The sequence below is a fragment of the Astyanax mexicanus genome, chromosome 13, assembly GCF_023375975.1.
Source record: "Astyanax mexicanus isolate ESR-SI-001 chromosome 13, AstMex3_surface, whole genome shotgun sequence".
NCBI lineage: Eukaryota > Metazoa > Chordata > Actinopteri > Characiformes > Acestrorhamphidae > Astyanax > Astyanax mexicanus.
The window spans coordinates 45,523,406-45,549,389 of NC_064420.1; the positions used below are offsets into that span (position 1 = coordinate 45,523,406).

The window sequence follows — 25,984 nt, forward strand, 5'->3', positions numbered from 1 at the left end:
TTGTAAAATTCTAATATATTTCCAAATATACTTTTGTACATTTTTAGCAAAGTGTGTCAAAAAAAACTGTTACAGTATTTCACTTAAAGTACAATGTATCATGTTTTTTTTTTAATTAAATCTGTAACTCGCTACAAATTGTAGTAGAGTTTATTAAAATATATTTTATACCCAACGAAGTACACTAGAAGGGTGATACTGACAGTAACATGAAGCATATTTGTACTCTAATATAAATAGATCACATATATTTAACATATATTCTTAGTACATTTCTAATATACCTGGTGTATAATAAATAGTGATACAGTTGTAATACTCATTCATGAAATGCATTATAATTTTACTGTAAGCAAATTTTAAATATAATATGGGGTTACATAAATGAAGTAGTTTAAATGTTTAAATATGACTTAAGTATATTTAAAATAGTTCTATTTTAGTACAGTTAAGTACACTTAGCCCAATTTAAGTAAGACGTTTGTACTATTTTTATATTGTAATTAAAGTATAATAAGTAGAAAAAAAGTTGTTCCATTTTAAATAACTTTAAATATACTGATTAATAATAAAGTGGCTACAAGAACACTTTAGTGCACTATAGCATAATAATGCTTAGTATACTTTAATAAACTGTTTTATCACTAGGAAAGTTAGAATCATAGTAGTGTGGTGTAAAGAACCACCAATTTAAAAGATCATAAAATATAAATTTCCTCATAGTATCTTTTTAAAAAGCTTTTCTGAAAGTACCTCCGTTCTTCAGTGTGTGGATCATCCAGAAAAGAACTGATTGTCCTTATGTGACCAGACCACCTTAACCCAGAGCACCCCACTCACACAAATGGAGCTCTAATGGAGGAGTCTTACCTGAAAACAGTATTTTTGGCTGTTTTTAAAGAAAAAATATGAGACTGAAGTAAAAACCATTATCTATAATAGTGCAGTCCTCAGGAGCAGCTCTTAAAGAGCACAGTGAATCAGAGAGGCTGTAATTACTGACCATCAATTTTCAAGTGTCTGTTTTTACCATTTACTCGCATTTCTGCAGATCTTTACTTGAGCCAAAATGAGACACAAAAACATACATTGAGAGAATAAAAATAATTAAAGTGAATATTTAATTTTAGCTATTTATTGTAAAGCTTTAATTTTAATGTTTGAATGATTACAAAAAAATATTTGCAGTTTAAAATTTCTGCACTTTAGTATTTTGGTAGATTTTTTTTTTTTTTTTTGCTACATTACATTTTAAATTGTATGTTATAATATGTTACACTATTTTTCTGGATGCATTAATGTGGGAATTCAGGACTGATGCTGATATCTGATATTAAAAAATTAGAATATCATTAAAAAAAAGTTACTTTATTTCAGTAATTCAGTTCAAAATAAGAAACTCATATATTGTATAGATGTATTAAACACAGAGTGATCTATTTTAAGCGTTTATTTCTTTTATCATCTGTTGATGATTACGGCTTACAGCCAATAAGCGAAAACCCAAAAATCAGTAACTCAAAAAATTATAATATTATATATAAGACCAATTGATACTTTTGGTAGTGTGGGCAGTGTGACAAATCCTGCTGGAAAATGAAATCCGCATCTCCATAAAAGCTGTTAGCAAAGGGAAGCATGAAATGCTGTAAGCCATAATCATCAACAATAAAATAAATAAAGGCTTAAAATAGATCACTCTGTGTGTTTAATACATCTATACAATATATTGAATTACTGAAAAAAGTAACTTTTCAATGATATAAATTTTTTTTTGAGATGCACCTGTATACAGTATACTGTTTCCGCTGATGCCAATGCAGATATCACACATTTATAACTAGATATCCTGGTATATCTTTATAGCTTTAAATATAATGCAAATTTAAATAAAATTAGATTAAATTAATTAGTTTTATAGTAGCATGACCAATATTGGACAGTTGTAGTGGCGTGGTCAGCATCGGTCGGTCCTTTTCCACATACAATAAATACATCAGCAAGTATCATTTTGAAATACTGGCCATATCGTATTGCAGATGATTTAAAAAAAAAAAAAAAAAAAAATCTATTATCATTGAGCATTCCTAATTATTTGAGATTATGTGAGATTTATTCAATTATAAATCTGAAATTATAATATCCTAAAATATTATAAAATATATTATTTTAGGGCAATATTTCCCCTTCCCTCCTGCATAGTGTGGTATATTCACTATAGATTTACATTTACATTTACATTTATGGTATTTAGCAGACGCCCTTATCCAGAGCGACTTACAACAGTGCTTCAAAGTTACTTAAGATATCCAAAGCTAGTTTGTAGACTAGGATCAAGAGATACATAGAGCTTAATCATGTTAAGAACCCTAGGAACCTCTTTTTTTTTTAAATTTTTTTTTATTATTAGTTTAGGAACTCTTTGAAAAGATGTGTCTTCAGTCGACGTTTGAAGACCGTGAGTGACTCTGCTGTTCTGACATCCAGTGGAAGTTCATTCCACCACCTTGGTGCCAGCACAGAGAAGAGTCTGGATGTCTGTTTTCTGTGTGTTTTGAGTGATGGAGGTTCGAGCCGAGCCGTACTGGAAGCTCTATAGCTTCCAGTATATAGATTCTCTATATATACGTAAGTATTATTCTAATGGTCATCAGTGGTCATGGATACCTGGCCGTTTCGTATACTCAGTAACGAAAGAAGGGTTGTTTAAAGCTCCTCTATGTAGGATTGAGATTTTGTGCTCGTGGGCTCCCCCTACAGTTGTAGAGTGTAATAAATGTTTCAGGCAGATTAGTTTCTCTTTCTCGTTTTCTGGCTTTCACAGACATATTTTGTCTCTTTCCAGCTTCTGCCAGAGTGTCTGTATGTTAGTTTGTAAAGAATGAACCAGTAGTCCTTGTAGAAGTGTTAGAACTAAAGGTCGGAAAGCAGGTCGCAGTTCTCGCGAGCGAATCTGGTTTGAGCTCAGAGGAGCTCCGGCACAGACACGAGAGCACCGCTATTCCTCCTATTACACCTCAATGCAGCGCTGCAGTGAGTTTCAAGCTGTAATTTTACTTCAACCTAGTGCTGCTTTTAAACTCAGGAATCTCAGGTTTCTTCACATCTGTTGGACCCTTAATATTCTGAAGTAGCTTCTTCATTTCTGATGTTTGTTTTCTGTTTCCACAGGAACCTGTTAGATGTGGACACCTTCTCTAAATCTGATCCAGGTAGGTGTTCTTTGTAAGCTTGTGACTCATCATTATTAGTCAAGTGGCTTCGGTTAATTTGGACATTTTTTATTTACCATCCTCCTTTCACGCTGTTCTTCAATGATCTGGACCCTACAGGAGAGAAAACCATCACACAGCAGAAATAATTATTAGTAAGGCACGTCACGATGCTCATTGCTATCTTACACCCTGCCAACAGTCTATTGGCACGCCTTGTGCCTGTGTCGTTTAAATTGCAACAATGCTTATGAATATATCTATTTCAACGGTGTAGAAAATGAGTGGTCTGGTGGTCCGGTGGTCTTGAAATGAGGTGTGTTCAGGTAAATTTCTGGCGTTTTCGTATTTTGGCAATGGAAAGCACAGGTGCTCCACTGAATGAATACAGTCTAAACAGACCTCAACATTCAGATGTTCATTGCTATCTTGGCAACACAGGTGCGCTGCATGTGCCCACAGACACAACTTTCACATCAACAATTAACAGAATACAAGTTAAAATAACATTTCTGTTCTCGTAAATGAGATGTTTGCGCCATTAAAATAGCAATCCGCCAAAGTCAGAGTGCACCTGGCTCTTATTTCACGTTACACTCAAAATTAACCCAATGAACCCACCCATGATTAATTAAGAGAACTAGTACATGCCTTTTGTGCATTTTGAGCCGTGCAAGGTGTACTTTTCCTGTGGTTACGATAGCAAAGACGCACTGACACGCCCTAAATCAAGCTAAAATAGGGCTCTCAGTGTCACTGCTAGACTGAGAATAATCCACCAACCAGAAATATCCAACAGATTCAGATCTTCAATCTCTGACTTTATCTTATTTTATCTACAGGGTGTTTCAGCTGTAGGTAGGAGTGTGTAATAGAGTGGAGGACAGTGAGTGATGATTAAACACAGTGTTTAAAAACTCCAGCAGCACTGCTGTATCTGATCCACTCACTGTACCACCAGCTCAACACACACTAACACCTCATACACCACCACCATGCTAATCACTGCTAATCACTGCTGTATCTGATCCACTCACTGTACCACCAGCTCAACACACACTAACACCTCATACACCACCACCATGCTAATCACTGCTAATCACTGCTGCATCTGATCCACTCACTGTACCACCAGCTCAACACTCACTAACACCTCATACACCACCACCATGCTAATCACTGCTAATCACTGCTGCATCTGATCCACTCACTGTACCACCAGCTCAACACTGACTAACACCTCATACACCACCACCATGCTAATCAGTGCTAATCACTGCTGTATCTGATCCACTCACTGTACCACCAGCTCAACACACACTAACACCTCATACACCACCACCATGCTAATCACTGCTGTATCTGATCCACTCACTGTACTACCAGCTCAACACTCACTAACACCTCATACACCACCACCATGCTAATCACTGCTAATCACTGCAGTGCTGAGAATGAATGACCCAACACTAGGGCTGGGGCGGTATTGATGTTTTATAACCGCGGTAAAAAACTAACGCATCACGGCGATATTGCGGTTAACCGCGAGACCCCAAACCCCCCCAATCCCCCCCTAAACCCCCCCCCCCCAAAAAAAAAAAAAAAAAAACACCACAAATTTATTGGTAACAAATCTTTATTCTTCAAACCATACAGCCTACATACAACCTCTACATAAAACATAAATACAGCATAACAAGTGAACATATGCTGCCTGTATAATTCGTCATTGTACAGCTAACCTGTCTTTTTCCGAGCAGACTTTTTGAAGGAGCAGCTTGTCCGCCTCCCCCTTCTCCATCCATAGATCTATTTTAGGGCTGGCCCGAATAGCGGTTTTGAGCTCAGGATATTCGGCAGTAATTGGTAGCGAATATTCTAATATTCGTTTAAAAAAAAGACGAATTAATCCACAGCAAAATTTTCCACTGACCCCCGGCCCCGAAAAAAATATATTTCTCACCCCTTTCCTCGGGCCGTTCGGGCTCAAGGCTCAAGAAGTCTGTGATAGGCGTCTGTTTTTTTTTTATTCACACTCTTCTTATTTCTCATTAAATATCTACTAGATACAGATTATATCTGTACAGTATCATTTATTTCACTTCCCTCCTGAATATTTGGAGTGCATTATGTCTCCTTATGTTGTGTAGTTATGTAGTTTTCACCCCAGAATTTCTGCTGCCTCACACCAGGCTTCGGCTGCATCGCAGGGCGGGAGCGCAGCTGCGTTACGGCTATTTCGTTTGAATTGTGCAGTGCAGAGTATTACAGATTTTGTATTTTTGCACTTGGGCTATTAGCTCAATATTAAATATTTCGTTTGTTTATAAATTATTTTATATTCTTAAACCATGTTAAATTATATTCGATTGGAGGAAATTAATTCAGACATCATTTCTTTTTTGTCCCGTTACCGTTCCGCAAAAAAAATCCTTCTTTTAATCCCGCATCAGCCCGCCACATACACAGTTTTGCCGCACCTGCCCCGCGGTCCTAAATAAATTTAATAAATTACATTTAGTGCTTAAAATAAAATAAAAATATTTATTAAAACCGCGCTGAATAGTGCGGTCACATTTCTTACCACATTACAAAAAAAAAATCGGTGTGTGTGTGCGCGTGTCGGTCCATTCTCCGCTCCTTTTTTGTGCTTAGGGTTTTTTTTGTTGCGTGCATGAGAATCACTGCGTGATTATTACAATTTTCTTAACTATTTATTAATGTGCTCCCACATCCTCTGGATTGATTAAACTCCTGTTCCCGCCAATAACAATTCAGTTCTGTCTGTGCCGCAAGATATCCTGACGGGAACCGCGTCATATAATATGTTGATTAAAATGTCGTGACGTTAAGAAATCGGCTCGCAAGAGACAACCGACCAAAAAAAAGACATTAGTTCCATTTTAAAATAATAGAAACCTGTCCTTTATGTTTGACAATTTTTGTTTCACTTTACGTTTCCTTACTCATCTGAAGTTTATTTATCTGAACTGAGTTTTATATGGTTATATTTGTAGCGGTTCTGAACTCAGTTCCGCGTGCTGTGAAAGAGACAAGGCGCAGCGCATTTTACCTCAGACTTGGTCAGATAACAACATTTCAGTAAAGATGGTGGTTATAGTTTTATATCATTGCTTTGCTGTTTGAACTACACTTCAACCAACCTTACTATTTTTACCAAGACTGAAGCGCAATGCCGCGCGTTCTCCGCGGTGCTCACGCAGAACAGCCAGCAGCCAGACAATGAATTAATATATTTTACTTTCTCAAAATGTGACCACGGAACACCTTACATGGCTCTATGGTTTACCTTGAGGTGGGTGAATTAGTTTGATGTGTTGGCGAGAGGTGCAGACACCACTTTCCGGCAAAACTTGCAGATGATTCTCTTCTGTTCTGAGTCTTTTTCTTCCTTTTTTCTCAACTAACTGAGCCTGCCCTGTAGCTTCCATTTCCGAGCCAATATTAGTGCTGCTAATCTTCACTCTCTTCAGCAGCCTCAATGGAGACGAAGTGAGCAGGAGACTCCAGAGCTGTTCTGACCTCAATGAGTACCACGCACCGCGTTTTGCTTAACCCATTCGCTGCCGCGCCAGTGCAGCGGCAGCACAGATAAATGACAAAAATTTTTATATTCGATATTATGAATTTTGAGATCGTTTGACACCAATATCTATCGCGATCAAAATATATTTGATATATTGCACAGCCCTATAGTGTAGGACTTACACTTGACATATTAATACTGAATTCACCACAGTTGTGCTTATATGGAGCATTTTACTACCGCTCAAAACGCAGTCAATCAGATTTGACAGCCATAAAAAAATGCGGTAATGACGGTAATGAGCTCATCACCGCGGTGACGTCCCATAACCGCGGTATTGCGGTAATAAAATTATCGTCACAGCCCTACCCAACACCCAAATAATAATCTGATATTATCTGATATGATGGACAGTTAAAAAAAACAGTTTTTCTTGGTTTGGTCCCTTTAAATCCTGTGCTTCTTGAGCTTGAATTGAAGACTTTATTCTGGTAATTTAATTCAGTTAATTTGAGGAAAACACAAGGGTGGCCATTCACCCATTGAAAAGCTAATCCCAGACCTCCCAGAGAAACACTGAATCCCAACCCTTGTGCCAGAAGTGCCCCTCTTATTCCCCCTATTATAAACCCGCCCTAATGCCCGGGCCAATTAAACGCCTGGCTGACCTCGTCTGAGGTGTAGTAATTTGTGGCTTGATTTGATCTCATTAAAGCTCCTCAGGTGGTCTATTAAAGGTCAGAAATAGACGATTCAAGGAGACTCTTATTCTGAAGTGCTGAAGGTAGTGGTTATACACAGAAGTGTTACAGTAACAAAGTACAGTTCCTTTACTACCTTATTACTACCTAATACTTACAGGGGTTGGACAATGAAACTGAAACACCTGGTTTTAGATCACAATAATTGATTGTGTTGACGGACAGTTCTGGTGGAAACAGGAGAGTTGAGGTGCACATTGAATTCTGCGTGATTTGATCAGCTGTGGTTTTATGTTTTTTGGATACAATCCGGGTTAGCACCCGAACATCCCTTTCAGACAGCTTCCTCTTACAGCATCCACAGTTAATCCTGTTGGATGTGGTCGGTCCTTCTTGGTGGTATGCTGACATTACCCTGGATACCGTGGCTCTTGATGCATCACGAAGACTTGCTGTCTTGGTCACAGATGCTCCAGCAAGACGTGCACCAACAATTTGTCCTCTGGTATGTCACCCATAATGTTGTGTACTAAAATGACAGGTGTTTCAGTTTCATTGTCCAAGCCCTGTACTTATTCAACAGAATTTTATAGTTCTTTCTCTATCTATATTAGCAATAATACACTTTGTGCTATACCGTGTAAACTTGGCACTGCTGTGCTGCGGTCATAGATCGTAGATCAACACAATCAGACAATATAAAAAAAAGCTCCTACTAAAATATTACAAAGTTTAGCCCTTGTTTTGGAGAGAATGGAGATTTAGTGATCATATAAAAAGGGAATATCCAGACACTTCCATTCCAGAGCAGAAGAACAGACCCGAAAGCAAGAAAACAGAGGAGATAGATAGATAGATAGATAGATAGATAGATAGATAGATAGATAGATAGATAGATAGATAGATAGATAGAACAATTTCTGTGATTAGAACTGTTTAGAGCTGCCAGAGCCCTTTCCTCCGAGCGTTAGTGCTGTGATGCTACTCGGCTATAATGCTGCATCAGCAGCAGTTCAAAAAGAGGCAGAGTCTGACTTCACCTGTATCATAATAAATTTCCTGTTCAATTAAACTGACATTAAGGTTACTTGCATGAAATAACACTAATATTACAAAAAGATTCATATTTTTTATGGCTCTAACCAAAGGGCGTAGGAGCGGGCTTGATATTGGGGGGGACACATTTGCCAATATGAACCCAAGAGCACACTGCCTCTCCTCCACACGCTGCAAAACCAGCAAGCTGATTGGCTGTTTCTACTGAGAGGCAGGACTTAATACCTGAACCGGCTCCATGATTGGTCCGGTCTGTCTCCTCAAAATAGTACAGCTGATCTGAGCGAAACAGTATCATTTTTGGGGGGGGACAAATCCCCCTGTTTCTAATATTGGGGGGGATATGTCCCACCCATCCCCCCGGTTCCTACACCAATGGCTCTAACAAATATAAAAAGTGATGTAAATTGATATGAACGATAAGAAATTATATAATGAACAATAATAAACAAAGAACATAAGAATCAAAATGAAAAAAAAAAAAACGATAAATGAATAAAACTAACTCAACAAATTAAACTCAAGTTAAACTCACAAATCACAGGCTTTCTGATGGTGATTAAAAGCTAAAAGTTTAAAATGATTCAGTGATCCCAGCGAGCTTCTGGACTTTAATGTTTCCTGTGGTGAATTTCAGCTCACTGGTGCTGCTGTGTCGCTAATATATATATATATATATATATATATATATATATATATATATATATATATATACGTGTATATATATACATGTATATATATATATATACGTGTATATATATACACGTATATATATATATATATATACGTGTATATATATATATATATATATATATATATATATATATATATATATATATATATATAAATATTATTAATTGAGGTCAGAGATAAAAAAGAAGAGATATAAGCCAGGAAAATGGCCAGAAAGTGATTAAAATAAAAATAAAAATTAGCCAATGAAGTAGAAGCAGTATTCTAGTAGTATCCCAGTAGACGTTTCTTTATTACTGTAAGGAATGAAACTATAATGAGCTGCTCAATTTATTTAACTGACTTCCTTATTATTTTAAATCAATATTCAAAACTGGGTCTGTTTTCTGGGCTGCAAAAAAAAAAAAATGTAAATAAATAAATAAATCACACAGTGCCACGGTGTTAGCTTAGCACTGTCACTGCTAGTAGAATCTCATGGGAAATTAGCATTATTGTAGAAGTGACTTTTGTCCTCGTTTTTTTTTTTTTTTCACTCTTCGCTCACCTGTGAGCTGCAGTTACCTCAGAGATCCAGTCCAGAGTCCAGAGCTGAAGCTTCACACAGCAAACATCTCCAGCCTGATTGTATTTGGGTTGAGGGGAAATTATGTAAATTTGATTCATGGCTAAGCCCTCGCTTTAAAGTTGTGCGTTTGATCCTCCCTGTAGAATTTTATGAATTCCAAACTGTGGCTAATTTGCTGGAGAAACTTGGATTCGCAAGTTTTCCTTCCTTAATTAAAGCCGCCCCGGAGCGGCGGAGAGTCTGGCATCCGTCCGTCTGTCCGTCTAATGAACGGGGGTGAATGGCATAATGGATTGCATGAATTTGCTCACCTGGGTTTCCAGAGCTGGAGAATCTGGAGTCTGCAGTTCTCCTCTCCAGCAGTCACATCCCATAAAGCCTGCAATCAGTCTGACGGAGGAGCCGCTTGGCGCCGAACTTCTCTCAGCCCGCTCTCCATTTCAATACGTGGATCCCATTTCCTCCATCTGTCCAGCAGCCGCTCGCTTTCCCCATCATCTTTAATTTCTGGACTCCAGACGCCGTTTCCCCGTCTCGCTCCTCATTAGCCGCCTCTAATCACCGGCCTGTTTGTGGCTCCACCTTAAATTTAGACGAGACTGCAGATACCTATAAACGGGGTACGAATTACCGGGGTCAGACCCCCACAAATAAGATAAAGGGGTAAAAAACTAAACATTTAAATATATTTCTTACATATTATGTTAAATACCACAAAAACAATGCAATATCTATGTATGGAAGCATATTGTGATACGATTTCAAACACGCCTGAAAAGTACAGAAAAATTGTAAAAAAGTAAAAGTACATTTATTTTGCTAAAAATCTACTCAAGTAAAAGTAAAAGTACCCATCTAAAAATCGATTGCCCGTGATTCGCAGAGGTGGGGTCGGAGCCGGTCTGATGCCCAACTGGAGTGCTGGCGCTGCGGGGGGCGTGGCCACAAGTGAGCGCACTGCAGCCGGCCGGGAAACGGAGCCAGGACCACCCAGTGAGGGTTACGGTGGCCCCAGGAACGCTATGCTTACCCTCGGGATCTGATTCCGGAACTGCCGGACTCAGCGGCTATTTCCTGAAATGCACATTGAATGGAGTGACGGTGAACGCGCTGGTGGACACGGGCTCGTCAGTCTCACTGATACGGCCCGAGCTAGCGACGGAGGTAGCGGCCGAGTTTGTGACTGACAACAGCCAGCGCATCGCTCTCTCTTCAGTCACCGGGGATCCTATAGGTCTCCTAGGATTAACGAAGTTGATGATTGATGTTGGCAAGGGGCCCTTTCAACAACAGTTCTGGGTAGGACGCATCAACGACCCGTGCATTCTGGGCAAGGACCTGCTCTCACGCGTCGGAGCTATCATTGACTGTGCACGGGGCTCGGTGCTGGTGACTGGACTCCCCGTAGAGATACGCGACGAGTTAGGGGTAAGTGAACTGGTGGGAGGGAATGTGTGTGATTCGGTGCGCGATACGGTAGAGGGTCCGCTGGATGCGGGGTTGAGTGTAGATCCGATAGAGGAGATGCTGGAGCGCAGTTGTGTGGGTTTATCTGGTCCCCAACAACTCCGTTTGCGCGAACTGATCGGCCGTTTTCGCACGAGTTTCGCTGTGTCTGAGCGCGAGTGTACTAAAACTAGCCTTGCGGTTCATTCGATAAACACGGGTGACACCCAGCCCATCAGGCTGAGGCCGCACCGTCTGGCGTTAGCAAAGCGCGTAGCGGCGGAGCAGTTAGTCCGCGAGATGGTGAGTACGGGCATTATTGAGCCTTCGAGCAGCCCGTGGTCGGCCCCGGTGGTCCTTGCGAAAAAGAAGGATGGAAATTGGCACTTTTGCGTGGATTATGGGCGACTTAACGCTGTCACGAAGCTTGACTCCTACCCGCTCCCCAGGATCGACGATACGCTGGAACAGCGGTCTGGCTCAGCCTGGTTCAGCTCGTTAGACCTGAGGAGCGGATATTGGCAGGTGCCCCTCGCGGCGGGGGATAGGGAGAAAACCGCTTTCTCGCTCGGCTCAGCCCTATGGCATTTCACGGTGCTTCCGTTCGGATTGTGTAACTCGCCAGCTACTTTTGAGCGTCATATGGAGCGTGTTTTATGCGGGGTTCCGCGGTCGTGCTGCGTCGTTTATCTGGATGATGTCTTGGCGCACGGAACCGACTTCGACTCCGCACTGTCTCACCTTGAAATGGTGCTCGGCGCGATTCAGGCGGCTAACCTGAAGCTCAATCCGGCAAAGTGTAATCTGCTAAGGCAGCGCGTGAGCTTCCTGGGCCACGTAGTGAGCGGTGCTGGCGTGGAAACCGACCCCAAAAAGACGGAGGCGGTCCGTGACTGGCCCACACCGCGAGACGCAAAAATGGTTCGCAGCTTCGTGGGGCTCGCCTCGTATTACAGGCGGTTTATTAGGGGGTTTGCGGACGTGGCAGCGCCGCTTCATGCTCTGACTAAGCCTAGTGTGAAATTCCGCTGGTCTGACGAGGCGGAGCGGGCATTCGAGGAGCTAAAAAGCCGCCTGTGCAATGCTCCGATTCTAGTGTATCCGAAGGTGTCTGAGAGTTTCATTGTGGATACTGATGCGAGCGACCACGGCCTCGGATCAGTCCTGTCGCAGGTTCAGGACGGCTCCGAGCGCGTAATAGCGTACTATAGCCCCCGCCTTGACAAGGCGGAGCGCAACTATTGCGTAATGCGCCGGGAACTACTCGCAGTGGTCGAAAGCCTTAAACATTTCCGAGCGTACGTGTATGGGGTGCCCTTTCTGCTGCGCGCTGACCATGCCTCGCTACAGTGGCTCATGCGTTTCCGTGAGCCCGAGGGCCAACTCGCGCGCTGGTTCTCTAGACTCCAGGAGTTTCGTTTTGAGGTTGTGCACCGCCGTGGCCGTGGCCACAGTAACGGATGCTTTGTCGCGCCGGCCGTGTGTGGCCGCCGACTGCAAACATTGTGCTCGTGCTGAGGAGAAATCTGCTGAGACTGCACGCTGCGCTGCGATCTCCGGGGATGTTACTGGCGCTGTCGGGGTGGCTCAGGTGTCCGTAGAGCAGCTCCGCGATGCGCAACGGGCGGATCGCAAATTATCGTGGGCAGTACACGCGCTCAGTGCGAACGTCACACCGTCGTGGGGGGAGGTGGTGCCGCTGGGCCCGATTGCTAAGGCGTTGCGCTCCAACTGGGCTAGTTTTAGTTTGTCCGACGGCGTGCTGTGCCATACCTGGTAGTTTCAGGTGGTGGTACCGCGGGCGCTTAGGGGATCGGTCCTACGGGGAGTTCATGGGTCACCTGGGGCTGGGCACTTTGGTGTCACCAAGACTCTGAAGCGCCTGAGGCAACGCTTCTATTGGCCTGGGTGTAGAACCGACGTGGAACTCTTCGTGCACTGCTGTGACATGTGCGCTGCCAAGAAGGGCCCCTCGAGGGCGCCCCGCGCCCCACTTCACCCTTACCAGTGCGGCAGCCAGATGGAGCGGGTGGCTGTGGACGTGCTGGGCCCCTTTCCGGTGACGGACTCTGGAAATTGCTTTGTTCTGGTGGCGATGGACTATTTCACGAAGTGAAAAAAAAAAGCGGTGCCGGACCAAGGGGAGGTCACTACTGCGGCTATCCTGGTGCGGGAGTTCTTCTGCAGATTCGGGGTTCCGGAAGAACTGCACAGCGACCAGGGGAGAAATTTCGAGTCGGAGGTCATGGCGGAGGTCTGCCGCATCCTGGGAATCCATAAGACCAGGACGACGCCCCTTCATCCGCAGAGTGACGGACTGGTGGAACGTTTTAACCGCACGCTGGCGGCGCAGTTGGCCATGGTGTCGGACAAGAACCAGCGTGACTGGGACAGGCACCTGCCGGTAGTGCTGCTGGCCTGTCGCTCCGCTGTGCAGGAGACGACGGGATTCACGCCGGCTCTGCTTATGTTCGGGCGCGAACTGAGGACGCCCGTCTCCCTGGCTTTTGGAGCGCCTCCTGACGGGGGCGGGTACGCTTCGGACACGCCCACTTTCGTCTCGGACCTTATGTCTTCGCTGGAGTTAGCACACCGTCTAGCGCGCTCCAACCAGTCTGCTGCCGGACAGAAGCAGAAGCGTGCGTACGACACGCGCTGCTTTGGGGACCCGTTGGCGGTGGGGGCAAGGGTTTGGGTATATAACCCTCAGCGGAAGAAGGAACTTTGCCCGAAGCTCCAGTCGGCCTGGGTGGTGTATAAGATCCGGTGGGGCAGACGCACTATGATTGTGCACCGTGATAGGCTGGCCCCCTATAGGCCGAGACTGTCGGACACTGTGGACGGTGGTGCGGAGCCTGCCGGCCTTGCACTCGTGCCTGACCTGAACTCTGGCTCTTCGGAGCCGCTGGCAGGCGGTGCCGTGCCCGGCCCCTCCAGGCTGCCGCGGGCACGGAGGCCGCCCGCCCGCCTTAATGACTTTGTTTGCGACTGAAAAAAAAAAAATGTTCTGTTGTACACGGGGTTTGTGTTGGGTTGGTGGGGTCGCCGGGACGGCTGACCCTTGGGAGGGGGGCTATGTGGCGGCTCTGGGTTGTTTGTGTGGCTGCCTGCAGGCATGTTTCTGTTCTCCTGTGTGCAAGGATGACAGGGGTGGGGTATCTCCCTTGGGAGGGGTTATGCAGAGAGGGTGGGCACCACTCTGGATCTGCCATCTGGGAGACACACAGCTGGGTTGGTGGCCTTTGGGCTGTTTGAGCTCTGTGGGTTGTTGGTTTTAGCTCTCCTAGTCTTGTTAAAGGCTGTAAGTGAGTGGCAAGCCGGTTCAATAAAGGAGCTGTTGAGCATTCAGCATGAGTCTCACGGGTCTTCCTTCCTCTTCCACGCCCCAATACCATTCCATGTTAATAAGCATTCCTCTCGTTTACCTGCCTGCTGCCTCAGTATTGGTCAGGTGGTTTGCGTATCTAAATTAAGGTGCACAAGCTGCTCCAGCCACAGCATTACGTGTAAGGAGCTCTCTATCTACTCAGCTTTCTTAAATACCCACTTTAAACACACTTTTTTCTTTAATAAAGGTGCTATTCCACCTTAAATGCTGCTAATTTACCATTCCTCCTTAAAGGCTGATGTGGCGGCACACTGTCTACAAGCCTCAGGCTGTAGATACTAATTTTGGCGCTTTTAATGTGGAACAAAAGATTCAAATGGGAATCCACATTCTGTTTTTTATGGACTGTTTGTGATTTCTGCACACCTTAAGCAGAAATGTGTAAAACTCTTAAAACACTTTATCATCTACTAACTACAGTCTAAAAAGGGAACTGTGTTTTAATGTAGAGAAAATTTTTAAGTTTTAATGCAGGGAAGCTGTTAAGGTGGACTGGAAATGTGTTTTAAGGTGGAATGGAAATGTGAAATGCTGCAGTGGACCTAGTGAGGAATTAGTTACTAAGATGGGTAGTTTTAATGTAAAAAACTGGTGTATTATATATTTTTTAAGATAAAAATAGCCATCTTTTTAATAGGCATTAGCCAAGCTATATAAATGCATTCCTACATTCCTTCCCTTAACATTTAATATTGTAGTGTATCCCAGTGTCAAAATATGTAGATGAGATGGGACAAAAGCTGGGCCTTATCTACAGGGATTTTAAGTTACATTGTTAATTTCTATTTATTTAGCATGTGTGTGTTTTTGCAGGATTAACTGTGGATTTTCTGGTATAATATATAATTTATGATTAATAAAGGTTATTGTGTGATATATAAGTGCTACATTAGCTGATGTAACGGATTTATCTTTTTTACGTGCTGTAGACATTACAGTAAGGATGTAAGACACTGTAAGTGTTCAGTTTAGCGAAGCACTGGTTTCCATTTACACCCTGAAGAAATACTTTAATCCCAACTCTCATGGACGTATTGTGCGTGGCTTGATGATGTATTATGTTTTTCTCTCTCTTATTATTTTGCAGTGGTCGTTTTATACGTGCAGGGAATCGGGACGAAAGAATGGAGAGAGGTGAGTTCACAAAGCTTAAACGTTTATAAAATTTGTGGAGGCTGAGGGCGTTTTTTTACACCTGTAGTTGGTTTCTCTGGTCCAGATTAGTTGATTATGAGTTAGTTGGTTTAGTTTGGTTTAGTTTCACACAGGCATAAACCTGAACGCATCAAAATGCACACCAATAAACCCCGCGAGCACATCATCTCCTCTGATTGGTCAGAGCTGTCTGGCGCAAGAACTGCTGCGCTTTCAAACACAGTGTTTTCAACGGGACGTGCAGTGCAGATGTGAGCAGTGAACGCTGCACATACTGCATGTGTAAACAGCATGGAGCAGCAGAGACAGCGCTTGTTCATTATCAGCAGTATTTTGTCTGGCTAATATATCAGATTAAACTTCACCTTATCAGCAGTTAAGCTCAATCAAAAAGAAGTATATTTGATAGCAGGGTCAGATCGAGACCAGTTCATGTTCACACCACAAGCAAACTGTTCCAGAAATTAAATCCACACGTTGGACGGAGGACGGGGCGTGGTGATGTAATTAACTTAAAAATAATAACTGATTACAAATTAATCACATGTAGAGGTTCTGCCCGAACCTGACCCAACCCGAACCATAAACTGTCATTATGAGCCCGACCCGCCCCGCCCCATAAACTGTCTGTTTTTGGGCTGTTTGAATGAGCGAAATATAATCAGAATTATGTTAATTAACACTGTAACATAGAAGCATAGAACTATTATTTAATCAAAATGATTTTTAAGAACAGCTACACACAGTGCTGCAAGTCAAACGCTGAGGAGTTCATGTGCAAGAGAGAGAGAGAGAGACAGAAAGAGAGAGAGACACAGAGAGAGAGACACAGAGAGAGAGAGAGAGAGACAGAGAGAGAGATTTGCGTGTTCTGGTGTGAGCTACTCACAGGTAAAGGTTCTCTTTTATCTCCTCGTGCTCATATTCTAGTCCCATACATAATTCTGCAGCTCCCTCAGTGTTTTCTGTCGTATTTTGCGGCGCGAGCGCTTACAACTAACACCGCGGACCGCGAGGTGCCGCCGCGCTTGTGCCGAATCCGACTCGCTGCTGAATCCGACTCCCGCTTCGCGGACAGAATCGGCACAACACCCCCCGCTAGAACTGCGGAAGTGAAAACAGCGCTTATAAATAAATTAGTTTAGTTTCACTTTCAGTTTTTTGTTATTTGGTTCGTTTTCATTAACAATAATAATTGGTTACTTGGCAACATTGTGATTATCACACCAGAGCTTTATTTAAAAAACAGATGCCTACATCTCAGACTATTTTCTGGAGCCCGACCAGACCTGGCCCGAGGAATGTGGTGGTAAATCTCGGCCCGAACCGACCCGATTTTGGGTCGGGCCTCGGGTCAGGTCGGGTTCGGGCAGAGAATCTAAGCTCTACTCACATGCGTTAACTCTTTAATGTTAACAGTCCTAATATAAATATGGAAAACAGCTCTGGAAAAAATTAAGAGATCACTTTAGTTTCTGAATCAGTTTGTTTCATTCTATGAGACAACATTTATCCCAAATTCCAAATAAAATATTGTCATTTAGAACATTTATTTTGCAGAAAATGAGAAATAGCTGAAATATCAAAAACAGATGCAGAGCTTTCAGACCTCAAATAATGCAAATAAAACATGTTCATATTCATAAAGTTCATTTTCAACGAGTTCAGAAATCAATGACAGTTTTCATGCATCTTGACATCATGTTCTCCTCCACCAGTCTTACACACTGCTTTTAGATAACTTTATGCTGCTTTACTCCTGGTGCAAAAATCCAAGCAGTTCAGTTTGGTGGTTTGATGGCTTGTGATCATCCATCTTCCTCTTGATTATATTTATTCCAGAGGTTTCAATTTGGTAAAACCAAGGAAAAACATCCTTATTAAGAGAATCACACGAATGTATAAACCTGCAACTTTCAGTGCTTTCAGTGAAAGTAAATGTTTCATTTTTCAGTTTTATCAAACAGTTGACGACACAGGCACAGGAAGATTAATCAGAAGAGATAAAGAGCGAGGCTGTAATCTCGTAAATCAGTTTGATGAATTTATGCTGCACTCAGAGAGCTTGTTTTAAAGGTGCTTGAGCAGTTTCACTCTTCTCTGCTGCTGGAGTGCTGGAGGACTGCGTGGCGTCCGGGCAGAAGCTCTGGAGATAACAGCGTGTCTCAGACAGCCTCGGCTTCCTGCTCTCATGAATCTTTTGGGTAGGGAGAGACTCTCAGAGTGAGTCAGCAACAAAAACAAACTGACGGAGCCACTCAAGGACGGCGGGAGAGATAACAGATAAAGGAAAGCTGGAGAAAACTGAAAGAGAGGTTTTTTTTTTTTACCATCATGCAAACCTTCAATTATTAAACAGTGTTTAAAAGAATAAACCCGGATTATTTCAGATTCAGAAAGAAGGCAAACGCCCTCAATAACTACAGGGTCTGGATCATATCTGTCAGTGAGTTTAGCATATACAGAAAGATGATGCATCAATCATTTGATTGGTGAGTTGTTGTAGTGGTGCTGGAGTGGATGAATCAGATACAGCAGTGCTGCTGGAGTTTTTAAACACCTCAGTGTCACTGTGTAACGAAGGGGAGGAGGCAGGATGCACACGCAAGTCCCATTTATTTTCCATAATGAAAATAAAACAAACACTAGAGACAAACTAAAAAGAATAAGGTTACTTAAACAAACTCTATAAAACAGGATAAACTAAAAGACTTAAACAAACAAGCAAAATAATCAAACAAAGAAACAAACTAAAGAAAACAAACCAGAACACTGTAGACAAAAAACACAGCAGGTCTGTGGCTAAACAAAACAGATAAACACAATCCAGACAGAGTAACATGACAAGATCAGACAAAAAAAAAAAAAAAGCACGACAAGCAACAAAGGAGCACATGGGGTATTTATACACAGGCACACACTAGGGACACCTGTGGAGGTTATAAGGGGGGCGGGGTCACAAATGAGACAGGAGGGGTTACAGATGACACGGCGGGGCTAAGGCGGAGACAGGACCAAAACACAACAGTAGCACATGGCTGGGAAACATGACAGGCAAACAAAACAAGAGAACAGAGGACAGGAGCAGGAAGGAACCAAAAAAAGGAAAGACACTGGACAGACACAGGCTAAGGTAATATATAATATACAAATATAAGCATAATTTAATCAATTTAATCTTATCAACAAATATACACCAGAAACACAATAATCCTTTCTGTAGAAAAGTGTAACATTTTGCAAATGCAGATCGTTCTCTTTTAAAAAACAAAATACATCTGTTTTCAGGTTAAATCTGCTATATTTTAAACATCATGATATGTATAGACCACAATTTGAAGTCTTATTAAAGAAGTAAATCAAGGTGCTATCAAATTAAACCCTTAAAGTCTTAAAAAAACACCATTAATATTCCATAATATTAATCATTTAAGTTTCAAATGGTATTACTGTAGGAATTTGGAGTTGTAGGATGGCAAAATTAGAAACAAAAAAAAATTGCTTATTTGGTTGTATATGACCAAAATTTAGACTCCTATAAAGTAAGACAACACAAACTGTTATCAAATTACACCACTGAAGACTTTTTGTAATAATTTTAATATAAAACCTGCCGTTCTTTAAATGCCGGTCCTGGTTCTTTTCTGACCTCCAGGATGAGCTGCCCATGCCCTTTTGGAGTAGGTTTGGTAGGCCTGTCACTACTGAGAACACAGTCCTTCCTGAATAGGATTCACCTGTGTATGTAGGTCAAGGGTCAATGAGGTTACCAAACAATTTATTTTGTTCCAATAATTAGTGCTTAAGATATTAAAATTAATTTTGTTTAAAGAATTACTGCAATCTTTCTATGTTCCTTTGCTATATTACATATTTATCTAAAATTGCTGATTCCAACAATCAATGATTTATTTATTTGCGGAAAATGAGAAATGGCTGAAATAACAAAAAAGATGCAGAGCTTTCAGACCTTAAATAATGCAAAGAAAAAAGGTTAATATTCATACTCAGGTTTTAAGAGTTGAGAAATCAATACTATTTGGTGGAATAACCCTGGTTTTTAATCACAGTTTTTTCATGCATCTTGGCATCATGTTCTCCTCCTCCACCAGTCTTACACACTGCTTTTGGAAACATTTATGGCTGCACTTCTATTCTGGTGCAAAAATTCAAGCAGTTCAGTTTGGTTTGATGGCTTGTGATCATTAATCTTCCTCTTTATTATATTCCAGAGGTTTTTAATTTGGTAAAATCAAAGAAACTGAGCTTTCAGTGAAAGTAAAGGTTTCCTTTTTCAGTTTTATCCAACAGTTGATGACAGAGGCACAGGAAGATTAATCAGAAGAGATATTTTTTTCCCAGAGCTGTATTTACTCGGATTATATTTTTTCTGATATTAAAGTTTGTTTGATAAGTACAACAAAAAAGCAAAAACACAAGAAATCTTTAAGGGGCGAAGACTTTTTCACGCTAAACAATTCTTAACAGCCTCTTTTTCTAAGCAGACACATGCGGTTCAGTGACTGCACGGTACGTCTGGAAGGGAAAGGGTTAAAATGATCCGGGTGCCATGTTTAAAACAGGCTGTCTCGGGGAGAGAGGACAGCGGAGGAGCGAAAACAAAGCCGTCCCTGGAGATTTGGAGCCGCTGCTGACAACTTTATCAGTGCGCTCTAGAGACTTCCTCCAGCAGGAATCATGAAGTATTCATACTTTACCCTACAGCTCCTCACACAGCTCCTCACACAGCGCCGCACAGCCTCAGCACCCTGCCAGAGACTCCAGATACTCCAGATACCAACCACAACACGGACACATGCATACGCCCAGCCGCTGATTAGCTCTGCATATGTGAATGTGCTGCATTATTAATGAGCGGACTGCACTCTGTATGAAACTCACACCTGAAACTGAGGCTACAGAAACTCAAAGACTCTAAAAAAAACAGAGGCCTGGGTGCATCCTGTCATTTACAGTGGTATGAAAAAGTTTGGGCACCGCTGATGATCCTTCCTCTAAAACATGATGTTGAACAATCTTTGTTTTTAGGTCATTTGAGAGGTTTTTTTTTTTTTAATATAAAATGTTTCTCAATTTCTCCCCAATTCATTATGACTCCCCCTAACACACGCTTCCTCCGATACATGTGAAGTCAGACTCAGGCTTCTTTTCGAGTTGCTGCTGCTGATGCAGCATTTCCGAGCAGCATCACAGCGCGCTTGGTTCCGGTATATCAGCTCACAGACGCCCTGCGCTGTGGACATCACCCTTGGGGTAATGTGGGGAGAGAGCGCCATCTACCCACCTGGAGGGAGCAGAGCCAATTTTGCTCCCTCTGAGCGCCAGCAGCTTGATGGCAAAGCTGCCTGAGCTGGGGTTCGAACCTGCAACCTTGCAACGCAGGATAGTCCGGGTGGTGGATAATCAGCTCCAATCAAGTTCCAAAGAAATTCAAGCTGTCCTGCAGGCAGTGTCAGCTCCAACTATCTGTCGACATTTATACGAGATGAAACGCTGTGGCAGGAGACCCAGGAGGATTCCACTGCTAAAACACATGTAACTAAGCCAAAATCCTTCTGGGAAAACATCTTGCGGACAGATGAGACCAAGAGCATTTTGTTAAAGCACATCATTCTACTGTTTATCGAAAACAGAATGAGGCCTACAAAAAAAAGAACACAGTATCTACAGTTAAATATGGTGGAGGTTCAAAGATGTTTTAAGGCTGCTTTGCTACCTCTGGAACTGGGTGCCTTGACTGTGTGCAAGGCATCATAAAATCTGACGATTACCAAAGGATTTTGGGTCGCAATGTAGGGCCCAGTGTCATAAAGCTGGGTTTGCGTCCTAGGTCGTGGGTCTTCCAGCAGGACAATGACCCCAAACATACTTCAAAAAGCTCCCAGAAATGGATGGAAAGAAAGCGCTGGAGAGTTGTAAAGTGGCCAGCAAAGAGTCCGGATCTAAATCCCATTGAACACATGTGGAGAAATCTTAAAATTGCTGTTGGGAGAAGAAACCCTTCAAATATGAGAGACTTGTTTGCAAAAAAGGAGTGGTCCAAAATTACAGTTGAGAGGTGTAAGAGGCATGTTGATGGTTACAGGAAGCGATTGATTTTAGTAATTTTTTCCAAAGGGTGTGCAACCAAATATTAAGTTAAGGGTGCCAATAATTTTGTCTGGCCCATTTTTTTTGCCTTGTTTTCTCAGTTTTTTGTGTTGTTCCAGTACACACAAAGGAAATGAACGTGTATAACAAAACGTGTAATTGCAATAATGTTCTGGTAGAAATACTTTATTTTCTGGAAAAATCAGGGCTGCCAACACTTTCGGCCATGACTGTATATTAAACTGAAATTGCTGATCCCAACAACCAGTGATTTATGAAGGAAAATCCTAAAAATGATCAGCGGTGCCCAAACCCTTTCATACCACTGTATTTGTGTTCAGGGACTAACCTTTTAAAGTTTAGAGTATCCTATTTTAACGCCAAAGCAGTGATCCAGGACAAATCTTTACAAAGCAATACTTAAAATGTACTAATAATAGCAGTGTCATTATGAGTATGTATGATAACCCTAACACCCAAAAAAGCGGATGCTTTAAAGATAAAAAAGTAAAGAATTTGTTATCAAAACCAACTCAATTACACTGATATTTTAATCACAGACATATGAAGACATATATACGTAGTCTCGGATCTCCTGAAAATAATTTGATATGGAATTTTCTCATGTTTTATTAATAGCCATGATAAAAAAAAGTGCTTCAGGCGGTAACTCCTCTTACTGACACTTATTCCTGTTTATGTTTTAAATGAGTTTTAAGCATAGAATTTGCAAAATCAAGAAAAATAGCTAAACGGCGGATGGGGGTATTGTTCTCCGGTAACAGGACTAAGTGAAACCAAGGGACACAACTGAAATGTGTGTTTTAATCGAAATATGATAAATATATTAACCTATGAAATTTTTTAATTATTTTTAAAGCATAGATTAAAGCATTTGGAGTCACACAACAATGCAAAAAAAATACATCTTCATACATGAAGGATTTTAATAATTTAAATATTTCATGGTAAAGTTTATAGCTAGAGAGTAGGGACAATGCTATTTTTCAGTGTTCTAAGTATTTTTTTATTAATGTTTTTAATGACATATCTTACTTTTGCAATTAGGTCACTGTACAAGACACTATGCTTAATAATAAAATGCATTTTGAAGTTATTTTAAGCACATTTATACATGTAATTCCTGGGGACAGAAATGGCAACCATTCGGTGGAATGGTCCTTATATTGAACAAGCAGTATATCTGTGGGGTTTTTAGGTTTTATGTTTTGTAGGCCTGTTTTTTGATGTTTCTTGGACTAGAAAATATATTTGCTTTATTAAAAAAAAAAAAAAAACTATTTATAATTAAAATGAGTCCCCTGCCAACCTTTCTGGTTTGGCTTCCATTAGGGAACGTAACTGTGGATGTTTCCTGTTTCTGATGATTTCCCCCACATAGACCCTCTGAGATCATGCATCATTTTGTCCTTGGCATCCTGCCTAAATTGGGAACTCTGGGCCTGAGCTGTTTTTTCTCGATGGGAAAAATGAATGGCGTTTTCAATTAACACCTCTGTTACACCCTGAAGTAAACAGAAATGTTCCACACTCGACACCGTTTGTCTTTCTGAACATTTTCCCCTAAACGTCTCTGAATCCTTTAGTTTATAAGTTTACGAGAAACTAAACATGTTTTTATTGCATGCATGCTACAAAATATCACTCTGTTTTTTCAATTATTCAATTCGGATCACTTCATGCATCTTAAGTATCAGGATCATAATTTGGATCAAACCAAACCACTTAAAAATGCAAGTGTGAACGCATCTAAAAAATATTTAAAGCAGATACAAATCAGTTTGAGTGATCGAAGTTTTAAAAACACATGTGCCAGCCAAAACGGGCACATGTCACCCCACTGCTCATTGAGGTTACTATTGGCTACCAGTTGATGCTCGCATAAAATTCAAAACTCTTACAATCGCCTACAAGGTGATGACAGGTCAGCTCCTTCCTACCTGCACTGATCACTCCTGAAGACTTACGCTACCTCCTGGCTGCTGCGCTCCTCCAATGAACGTCGCCTCGCTTTACCAAACAAACATTCACACAAAGCAAAGAACAATCAAGACTGTTCTCATACAGAGTTCCCCAATGGTGGAACAAACTACCTTCCACTACCAGATCAGGAGAATCTCTCACTATCTTTAATAAACTCCTGAAGACTGAGCTCTTCAAAGAGCACTTACTCTCCTAACACCTCTAACTAACTACCTTCTACTACCAGATCAGGAGAATCTCTCACTATCTTTAATAAACTCCTGAAGACAGAGCTCTTCAAAGAGCACTTACTCTCCTAACACCTCTAACTAACTACCTTCTACTACCAGATCAGGAGAATCTCTCACTATCTTTAATAAACTCCTGAAGACTGAGCTCTTCAAAGAACACTTACTCTCCTAACACCTCTAACTAACTACCTTCTACTACCAGATAAGGAGAATCTCTCGCTATCTTTAATAAACTCCTGAAGACAGAGCTCTTCAAAGAGCACGTACTCTCCTAACACCTCTAACTAACTACCTTCTACTACCAGATCAGGAGAATCTCTCACTATCTTTAATAAACTCCTGAAGACAGAGCTCTTCAAAGAGCACTTACTCTCCTAACACCTCTAACTAACTACCTTCTACTACCAGATCAGGAGAATCTCTCGCTATCTTTAATAAACTCCTGAAGACAGAGCTCTTCAAAGAGCACTTACTCTCCTAAAACCTCTAACTAACTACCTTCTACTACCAGATCAGGAGAATCTCTCACTATCTTTAATAAACCACTGAAGACAGAGCTCTTCAAAGAGCACCTACTCTCCTAACACCTGTGGCGGTCAGTCCATTCTCCTTTCATAAGAACTTCTTGATTTGCTTCACACTTGTTTAGATCCACAGAACATTAACGTCTTTTTTCATGATTGTTTTGGGAACTTTTTTCACTTATTTTCCTTGAATTTCTCACATCCCTTATTTCAAACATCTCTGAATCTTTACAACAGAAGTATACAACAGAATTGACATGCCAATACACGCTGACCATGCTGCAATGTGATTGGCTGAGAGGCATTCTGTGAGTGCCGTTATCAGTCGGTAATGCAGTTTAAATCTTTTTAGCAAAAGTGTCCCCCCAATGTCAAACCAACTCCTACGCCTTTGAGTTTTGGGAACTTTTTCTTCACTTATGTTCCTTAGATTTCTCACATTATTTTAGCTTGTGGCTGAAATTCAGAATTGCTTTGGGTGGAGTTTTGGGTTGTGATTTGCGACAGTACTGTACTTCTTGCTCAGTTGAGCCGATCCCATTGAAATGAATAGCTTCAAATGCCAGTGACTCAGTTCCAGGTCCTCATTCCAGGTCCTGCAGTGCGTCCATAGGCCAAACCCCTCCGTAATTCCCCTCCTGTATTGGATTTGGATCTGATAGATTCTTCTTTAAGCTGTAATAGATAGTGTGGATTGGGCAGATAGGAGAGATTATATTTGTATGGTCTGGGAGAGGCTATCTGAGCACTGGAGCAGTGTGAGGAATCAATAGCTCATTGCTGGGAGATATCAGCCGGAGCCGCTGACCGGCGGGGACGGATGTGTGACGGCCGCTGGGATACGTCCGCCAGCTGCTGCAGCACTTCTGAATCACCCTGGGAGAGTCTATTCCACCTCCTCACTCACGCTGAGCGCAATCTGCTGCTTGGATCTGCCGCCTCGCGCACCAAAACCTCAGCCTAACGCCCTCAGGAGAGGCTGGAACTCTGGGTTTCATACTGTAGCTGCAGAGTTTATAGATCGTGTAGATTGTTAGAGATTTAACCCTTTAAATTCCAGAATTAGCCCATTAATCTTAGGACACACTGTAGGCTGTGTTCCATTTACCTCGGATGACGAATGTTAGTATGGGGGGGCGATATGGCCCTAAAATAATATCACAATATTTCATGGTATTTTTTTCGCGATAACGATACTCTTCGCGATATGACAAAAAAAAATTAATTAAAAAAGATGTTTCAAGAATACACTACTGACACAAAATGAAAACGTACTTCCCACTCAACTCATTCCTTACCTGCACTTACTTATAGTTATTCTGTCACCTACTGGACTATTGCCTCACTTC

General features: G+C 41.7%; 1 protein-coding gene across 1 annotated transcript in view; it reads left to right on the forward strand.

The window, feature by feature from the left end:
• Positions 1-25,984, forward strand: part of cpne9 (copine family member IX) — a 92,942-nt gene that overhangs the window by 10,196 nt on the left and 56,762 nt on the right. The window contains exons 2-3 of the mRNA XM_049463156.1: positions 3,172-3,212; positions 15,699-15,745. Of these exons, the coding sequence (XP_049319113.1) occupies positions 3,172-3,212; positions 15,699-15,745 (88 nt within the window). The remainder of the gene's footprint in view (positions 1-3,171; positions 3,213-15,698; positions 15,746-25,984) is intronic.